This window comes from Nannobrachium achirus (genome assembly GCF_963921795.1).
Source record: "Nannobrachium achirus genome assembly, chromosome: 4".
Taxonomy (NCBI): Eukaryota; Metazoa; Chordata; class Actinopteri; order Myctophiformes; family Myctophidae; genus Nannobrachium; species Nannobrachium achirus.
In genome coordinates, this window is record NC_137813.1 from 6,117,294 (window position 1) to 6,126,728 (window position 9,435).

The 9,435-nt window shown below is 45.9% G+C and overlaps 1 protein-coding gene across 1 annotated transcript in view; it reads left to right on the forward strand.

Moving 5' to 3' along the window:
• The window catches only part of LOC308282596 (testis-expressed protein 2-like), a gene marked incomplete at both ends in the record, with an annotated part of 29,305 nt that extends 21,157 nt beyond the window's left edge, over positions 1-8,148 (forward strand). Inside the window, 6 exons of the mRNA XM_080722983.1 lie at positions 1,539-1,638; positions 1,964-2,096; positions 3,533-3,673; positions 4,283-4,492; positions 6,675-6,795; positions 7,993-8,148. Coding sequence (XP_080579109.1) covers positions 1,539-1,638; positions 1,964-2,096; positions 3,533-3,673; positions 4,283-4,492; positions 6,675-6,795; positions 7,993-8,148 — 861 coding nt within the window. The remainder of the gene's footprint in view (positions 1-1,538; positions 1,639-1,963; positions 2,097-3,532; positions 3,674-4,282; positions 4,493-6,674; positions 6,796-7,992) is intronic.
• Between the last annotated feature and the right edge of the window lie 1,287 nt (positions 8,149-9,435).

The window sequence follows — 9,435 nt, forward strand, 5'->3', positions numbered from 1 at the left end:
TGTGGTTGCTGACGGTTCCTGACAGGGACGTGCTGGGCCCCTGATTCAGCCCGGGAAAAAGAGTTGGAGAGGCCCTCATTGCGCGCTATAGAGAGAGATCTCTCTCTATAGCGCTGCTGCTACTCAAAGATTTGCCATTTCAGATCATGACAAGTGACAAGCCAGTGGGCCAATTACATGAGTTATATTTCGTCGTTGTCGGGTGGAAACCTTGTATGTCGAAAACCATTTTAAAAATCATTTACACTAGTGAAAACAGCAGATCTACAAGCACACAACGCCTCGCACCGCGAGGCGTTGTGTGCTTGTAGATTGGCTGTTTTCACTACTTTTGTGCGACAACCTTGTATGATGAAGCAGGGCTTTGCTTTGTGAAAAAATTTACAAATTTGAAACTTGGAAATACGAGGTTTCTGCCCGACAGTGACGATTTACTTTGTTGGCCGCCCAGCCCCCAAAATGGAACGAAGGCCGACGTTTTTTTTTTTTTTTCAAGATACAATGCAACCTTTCATGGTTGGATGTGACTTATGGGGGCTAGAGGTGTTACTGTAAATGGCAATAAAGAAATTGCTGGCTTATTGTGTCTAAAAAGACATGCGTCGCGGACTGCGCTGCGGCCCCGCCCCCCGATCAAATGGATCGGCTTGGCTCTTCTTTTTTTCTTTTCTCTCCCGTTTTTTGGTGCCTTTTGACAACGTGATGCCTGAAGCTCACTGCGTCATGCGCGTCATAGTAGCGGCGACGCTGCCTTCCTCCATGAGAAGGTCTTTGGATTGAATTTCCAGCCACAGATCATTGAAGTATGATGAGTACATGTTCTTGCCACCAAGAAAAGCTGAATGACCCCAACATTGTTCAGGGAGAGACTGTGTAGAAGGTGTGCTCAGCCAGCGGTTGGTCTCTGTGTCAAACACTGTGATGATGTTGTAGGTGACCAGCTGACTCCCTCGGCCTCCAAACACAAACATCTCTGTCCCGATGATGGTTTATGCACATGTACATTTGAGGAGATGAGGAGATGAGTTTACAGTTTACAGTTTACAGTTTAGGCATTTAGCAGACGCTTTTAATCCAAAGCGACTTACAATAAGCAGATCAAATATCACAATAATAAACAAATGTCAGTACATCAACAGCAATATAACAAATGCAAATGAATATCTATCTAGAAAAACAGTATAATCTGTAAAGAAAAATAAAATAATAAAAAAGGTTTCTAAAAAACCTAAAAAACAAATGCTAACTAGCTTCATGTATAGACATTGATTTTCCAGTAGTGCACAACAGATGAGCACAACAACATCCCATAATATGCTGTTCCCTCTGTTCCTTCTGTCTAACACCTGCCTCTCTCTCTCTGTCTCTCTCTCTCTCTCTCTCTCTCTCTCTCTCTCTCTCTCTCTCTCTCTCTCTCTGTCTCTCTCTCTCTCTCTCTCTCTCTCTCTCTCTCTCTCTCCCTCTCCCTCTCCCTCCCTCTCTCTCTCTCTCTCTCTCCCTCTCCCTCCCTCTCTCTCTCTCTCTCTCTCTCCTTCCAGTTGCCGTACTTCATGAATGAGTTGACCCTGAATGACCTGGACATGGGCACCTGTCTTCCCTTGGTCCTCAGCACGTCTAGACCCTCTCTGGACCACAGAGGTAGCCTGGCGGTGCCAGACTATATACTAATGCAGATAACTAACTGTAGTGTTGTACCTTGTTTTAACATGGGTGGATCGCTTAGCTGTGCTAGGCTACCACAGAGATACCTTACTGTAATCTGCTTTCTGTGCCTAAAACCAAAAATAAATCTGGGGAAGCAGCATTTAGTTTTTATGCTCCACATAATCTGGAACAGATTATGCTGAGTGAAATGTGCGTGTGTGCGTGTGTGCGTGTGTGCGTGCGTGTGCGCGTGTGTGCGCGCGTGCGTGCGTGCGTGCGTGCTTGCGTGCGTGTGTGTGTGTGTGCGTGCGTGCTCCAGGCATGTGGCTGCAGATGGAGGTGGTCTACACAGGCTGCATTCAGATGACCCTGGAAACCAAGATGAACTTCTGTAGGCTGGGCAAAGAGGGCGGGGCCGAAGACCCCGCTGTCCCTGAGGCCTGTCCAATAGGGTGAGTGCAGGCATGTGCACACCACACATAGAGATCAAAGCAGTGGCGTCAGTTCAGCAAAAGCTAGGGTATGGCAAAGATGGGAGTCCTCATGGAAAAGAGGCATTACATTTTGTATAACACGGTTCTATTGTGAAAATAGCAGATCTACATGCTCACAACGCCTCGCGCTGCCAGGCGTTGTGAGCATGTAGATCGGCTATTTTCACAATGTCTGAAAAAAAAACTGGTTTTGTCAGTATTTTACACAGGTCTCTACGTTTTCTTGGGCTGGATATGGCAGCCTGGAATTGTTGTTCAAGTGCAGATGAACTTAGCATGTTAGTAAACGTGCCACATGAATTGCACCTGTGCAGCTGACCTACAGAAACTGGGAATTTACCATCTTGTCAAGATGGGGAGAATACAAGTGTGGAGAATATAATTTTACCTTGTTAAAGTGACCATTTTGTAACATTTTGCATTTGTAGTTATTTTACTGTAATTTAACAACATAATAACCATCACAGATACATAAAGAGACATTCATGGATTTACATTTAAAAGTAACTGTTATTTCCCCCCCTGGACCCAGGGTATGGCAGCTGCATACCCCTGCCATACCCAATTGACGCCCCTGCATCAAAGGGGGCTTGAGCCCCTGCCCTTTTATCCGTCTGTAAAAAGTGCCCTCTCCTCCAGACCATGAATGCAGGTTTTACTGTGGTGATAGAAAAGCAAATGCCCTCTTTCCATGCCATACCTGAAGGCAGCTTTCAAGTGATTTGCCTTGTCCAAACTCTCCTGAACTTGAATGCAGCTTCTTATGCTGAAAGAGTTGTCCTCTCTGTGTAGAAATCCATGCTGTTGAGCTTGGAGGTTGGCTATTTTCGATGTAGCCCTTTTAGAAATGTCAGCCCCTGCCTTTTTTTAATATAGCACCTTTATCCAAGGCGTTTACAATAATGCATGTGCATTACATTCACCCATTCACACACACATTCATACACCGTTGGTGGAGGAAACCATGCAAGGCACCAACCTGCTCACCGGGAGCAATTAGGGGTTCAGAGTCTCTCTTCGACACCAACTCTGGGGGAGCCCGGGATCGAACATGCCGGTTCCCAAGTGGCCGCTCTACCTCCTGAGCCACTGTTGCCCCATTTTGACGGCATATTCTGATTTAGTTTTCCATTCATTCCATTCATACACAGTAACCCAGAGAGTGTACCAACGGAACCAAATGGACCAAGAAGGGTCCATTTTGTGTGTTCCCTGTGCATGAAATGAAGAAGAAAGTGTCTTGTAAATGTTGTCAACATTAAGAGCTGTGCGTGCGTGCATGTGTGCATAGTCTGCATACATGCTTGCGTGTGTGCGTGCGTGTGTGTGTGTGTCTTGTGTCTGTGTGTTCTAGCTGTATGTTCTAACAGTGTTCGTGTGTGCGTGCGCTCCAGGTCCAGACCCAGGCAGGGTGTTCTAGCAGACAGTGATGAAGAGTCCTCCAGCGCCTGCTCCTCTGACGAAGAGGACGTCCCTCCCATTGAGCCCCAGGGAACTCTGGGAGATAAAACCTCTCCACCACCGGTGGCTGATGGGTAAAAAAAAGTTTTCCCCAAGGGCAGAATCATGTCTAGGGTACCAAGCCGAGGGCCACAGCATTGCAGGGGGCGACGGTGGCGTTCCCGCTACTCCAGCGACAGTTCAGATATCGTCATTGTCGGGTGAAAATCTTGTATGTCCAAAACCGTTCGTTTTGCATATAGGCCTATCATTTAAAAAATGTTTTAAACTAGTGAAAACAGCCGATCTACAAGCACACAACGGCTCGCACCGCACATTTTTTTGCGGTAAATACGCCACGAAGTTGTGGAATCTTTAACATTTTTACAGCTGCAACTGCTAGTTTGAATTTTTGTTATAACAATCCGCATTCTCACTGCGTCAGCTCATCAACAATATTAGCCAAACAGATTTACCTTGTTTTTTGCGTGTCATCACAGCTATAAGGTTTTAGGTTTTTGATTAATTGATTGATTGATGAATTGATTGATGAATTGATTTACATTGAGTTTACATTAACCATGTTGTTTGTTGACTACGGTAGATTTAATTCCATTTACTGCGATCTTGCACTTAATTTTAAGACTAAATGCCGATAATATGTTGTAAATTATAATGTCATGGCGTCACTCTCATCATCCCAGACACACCGGCGGCAGCACGGGTCGCAAGTTCCTGAGGTTCGTGGACAAGATCGCCAAGTCCAAGTACTTCCAGAAGGCCACGGAGAACGAGTACATCAAGAAGAAGTTCACGGAGATGTCCAACATGCCTCTGCTGCTGGCCGTGGAGGTCCTGGAGCTCTCTGGAACGCTGGCCGTCAACATACCACCGCCACCTACTGACCGCATATGGTACTGACCAGGGTTCCCAGAAATATTTTGAAACTAGAAAATATTGTTCCTTCGAAACAATTGTGGGCTCGCTTCAAGCCAGAAAACAATGGCTATAAAAGTACACAATGTCAAGATCGCAGGCAGTGCTCTCTTTGACGTTACTGACGTCAAAGATTGGTCCATTTTGTTCCAAAAATGTGTTGTGCAAAAGTTGACCTGCTGGTGGCGCTATAACAGGCCAATGTGAGAAGGGTGGTATCTGTTCCTTGACCTATTGGGAATGTGCTTGCAAGATGATTTAGAGGCAGAAGAATAATTTGCATAAAACTGCAATATTCATTGAATTATTAAAAAAGCATGTTTACATTTTAAAGAAATCCGATCTGACAGATCTTTAGATATCGGTCCAAAGTTCACGTAAAAAAAGTTTTGTGCACGTGGAGCGAAAATTCCAGAATAAAAGCGGGTTTACGCGTTTTACAAACTGCTCAAAATGGCGGAAAATCGAAGGGCGGCGCTTACTTAACAATGACACAGATGTCTTCCGCTCGAGTCAAAGCACGCGTGTAAGCAAGTTGCATGACTTCAAACGAAACGAGTCATGACTTATGCCCGTTTGAAGTTTGAAATTTCAAACGCTTCGTATAGCGCCCCCCTTTGGCCGATTGGAATAAAATTGGTTTCAGTGATACTTTGACTAACCCTCTACATCTTTGCCAAATGCCATGAACGTGTAACTTTGCATGTATGATTTAGAGGCAGAAGAATAATTTGCATAAAACCGCAATATACATTGAATTATTAAAAAATTATATTTCACTTTAAAAGAAATCCGCCGAGATAAATCTGACCGTATTGGTCCAAAGTTCATGTAAAAAAAAGTTTCGTGCGCGTAACGAAAAAAACCCAGGAGGAGATAGATTTTTACTGTTTTTCATATAATTCCGAATTGTGGGAGACCTAAAGGTCAGAGGTCAAAAGTTAGAGGGTAAAAGTTGTTCGGCATGAGGAGACGCATAAGTGTATACAGGTTTCATGGCTGTATGTATAACACAGCATGAGCTATACCTGTTCAAAGATCGCACTTTCGAAGGCTTCCTACAGCGCCACCATTTGGCCGATTGCTATAGAAAATAATAGCACACTTCGCCACTGTAAACTGAACACATTGATGTTTTTATTTTCATTTTCTCACTAAGTATGTAGGAGTAGAACGGAACCGAAGTTCCCGTCTACAGTATGCATGATAGATAAATAATGACAAGAACTAAAGTGTGCTCGCCTATAGGCGAGCCCACAATTAGAAAAATATTTTTCCACTACTGGAAAAGTTTTTGAATTTACCAAGGGTCCTGGAAGGTCCTGGAAAAAATAGCTATGCATTGTCTTTGGTTATTGATTTTGTTAATAACCTCTGAAATGACAAATTAAACATTGGCCAAATTTTCAAATATTAGAGGCAGAAACGCGAGGCGTTGTGAGCATGTAGATCTGCTATTTTCACAATAAAACCGTGTTATACAAAATTCCTCAACTCTTAGTGCTCGTCAGGGTGCCAGGGTCCCCAGTTCAAATATGATTATTTCGGAGATCACGGCCTGAAAAGGTTGAGAACCATTGGCATACATACACTGCCTGTCTTTGGACATTGCGCATAGGAGTAAAGCCTCTATCAGAGTCCAGGGTGAAGAGCTATTCACTTCACCGCGGTGTAGTTTTCTAGCTATCACCTAAAAATAGCCTAGGTGATCGCTAGGAAACTACAACGAGGTGAAGTGAATAGCTCTTCACCCTGGACTCTGTTAGAGGCTTAAGTGACTCGTTATTGAGCTGAATTATTGTTATATAGTCCTGGAAATCGGGTTAAATATTCTGGAAAAGTTTTGGAAATTAATTGGTAAAGATGTGTGGGAACCCTTGGTACAGCTTCCGGGTTAGGGTTAGGTTCATACATTGTGTCATTGTGTGTTGATCAGGTACAGCTTCAGGGTCAGGGTTAGGTTCATACATTGTGTCATTGTGTGTTGATCAGGTACAGCTTCCGGGTTAGGGTTAGGTTCATACATTGTGTCATTGTGTGTTGATCAGGTACAGCTTCAGGGTCAGGGTTAGGTTCATACATGGTGTCATTGTGTGTTGATCAGGTACAGCTTCAGGGTCAGGGTTAGGTTCATACATTGTGTCATTGTGTGTTGATCAGGTACAGCTTCAGGGTCCCCCCCAGGCTGGACCTGCACGTGCGCCCCATGCTGGGGGAAAGAGAGGTGACCTTCACCCACGTCACCGAGTGGATCGAGAGGAAGCTGCAGTGTGAGTTCCAGGTCGGTCCAACCTGTCTGTCTGTCTGTCTGTCTGTCTGTCTGTCTGTCTGCTTCCCATGGCTCACAGAAGCACTGCAATGATTGCCAGCCTCTATCACACACTTCGTTTTGGGAAGAGAGTCTGGGATTGCAGGGTGAGATTCCATTTCTGGGGGGGCAGGCTAAAGCCTAACCACTAACCAGAGCTCTTAATTGCTCCCTTTGAACTTCAAAGGGGTTTTGAACTGCGGTAATTGATTGAGCCATACAAGTGTCAATAGCTCGTTAGTCAATGAAAGCATCAAATACTACGATCTGTTTGATGTCTGTAATGAGAGTGGAGGGGGGATGTGTTTGTATACACACAGACTCACCTGATTGGCTGAATGGTTTTGAACCAGGCCACCACCCACCACGTGCCCCAAGCCTACAGCCCTGATTGGCTAACCCTTTCTGGTGGCTGGTGGAAATAGAATCTCAATCGTGAGGGGCCAGACCACACTACACCACCACTACTGCCAGGGGGTGGTGTTGTGCGGTCTGGTTTATTAACCAGGCTACTGCAATGATTGTACTGGGAGTGTTTGTTACAGTTTACAGTTTAGGCATTTAGCAGACACTTTTAATCCAAAGCGACTTACAATAAGCAGATAATACATCACTGTAATAAACAAGATAACATGTCAGAACATCAACAACAATATAACAAATGCATATGAATATTTGTTTCCACTAAAAGTTGGTTCGGAACTGAAACCCAAAAAAATAGCCTACTTGTTATTTCTTGCTCTAAAACAAAAAATATATATATCAAATGAGGGTTGGAATTAAAACAGTTTTTCTTCCATCCGCCCACCCCTCCCTCCCTCCATCCATCCCTCCATCCCTCCATCCATCCATCCATCCACCCATCCATCTGTCCATCCCTCCCTCCATCCATCCATCCATCCATCCATCCATCCATCCATCCATCCATCCACCCATCCCTCCCTCCCTCCCTCCGTCCCTCCATCCATCCATCCATCCATCCATCCATCCTTCCATCCTTCCATCCATCCATCCATCCATCCATCCTTCCATCCTTCCATCCATCCATCCATCCATCCATCCATCCATCCATCCATCCATCCATCCATCCATCCATCCTTCCATCCATCCTTCCATCCATCCATCCATCCATCCATCCATCCATCCATCCGTCCGTCCCTCTGCTTTCAGAAAGTGCTGGTCATGCCCAACATGGATGACCTCTACCTGCCCCTGATGACCTCTGGTCTGGACGGTGACCCCCCTGCGTCGCCCCGCCCCTCCCCCGCTCCGTCCACCTCCCGCCAGTCCTCCGTGGAGTCCCAGGAGTACCTGTCCGAGGAGTAGAGCGCCCCCCGGAGGCTGCAGTGTAGCTAAATACCTGGGTGTGTGGCCACTGGGCTGGCAACAGCAAATCCATGATGGATTGTGGGGAGCTTTTGGTACCGGCTCGGCCTCCTCCTCCTCTGATCTGCTCGCTCTGCGTTCTGGTCAGAGGAACCAGGACCTGTGGGAAGGTGGGGAGATACCCGCAGATGGCACAACGCAGGGACGTGCTGGCCATTGGGAAAAGCGGGACAACTCCCGAACGGCCAGTTCATTCCCGGCCGGTCCAGGCCGTTCCATTTTGGGGGCTGGGCGGCCAACAAAATAAATCGTCACTGTCGGGCAGAAACCTCGTATCTCCAAGTTTCAAATGTGTCAATTTTTTTCACCCTGCTTCATCATACAAGGCCGTCACACACAAGTAGTGAAAACAGCAGATCTACAAGCACACAACGCCTCGCACCGCGAGGTGTTGTGTGCTTGTAGATCGGCTGTTTTCACTAGTTTAAATCATTTTTTTAAATGATAAATACAAAACAAACGGTTTTGGACACCTGACAACGACGAAAAATATAACTCATGTACAGTAATTGGCCCACTGGCTTGTCACTTGTCATGATCTTGTCATGTCCATGAAATGGCAAATCTTTGAGTAGCAGCAGCGCTATAGAGAGAGATCTCTCTCTATAGCGTGCAATGAGGGCCTCTACAACTCTTTTTCCCGGGCTGAACCAGGGGCCCAGCACGTCCCTGGCCTCGCGTCACCAGACTTTCCACCTCAGAGGAAAGCCTGGCTAAACAGGATGTGTGATCCGGTCTAGACGTGGCCTAAACCGGCAACGTCGCTTTGTTTTGGTCCCCCCTGTTTGTCCCCCCAATCCCTTTGTTTTGGTCCCCCCTGTTTGTCCCCCCAATCCCTTTGTTTTGGTCCCCCCTGTTTGTCCCCCCAATCCCTTTGTTTTGGTCCCCCCTGTTTGTCCCCCCAATCCCTTTGTTTTGGTCCCCCCTGTTTGTCCCCCCAATCCCTTTGTTTTGGTCCCCCCTGTTTGTCCCCCCAATCCCTTTGTTTTGGTCCCCCCTGTTTGTCCCCCCAATCCCTTTGTTTTGGTCCCCCCTGTTTGTTTCCCAGGGTTCCCACGGTCATGAAATTCCTGGAAATATTTTTAAATTAGAAAAATATTTTTTCCAGTACTGGAAAAGTGTTGGAATTGATCAAGGGTCCTGGAAGGTCCTGGAAAAAATAGCTCTGCATTGTCTTTGGTTATTGATTTTGTTAATACCTCTGAAATTGTCAAATATTAGAGGCAG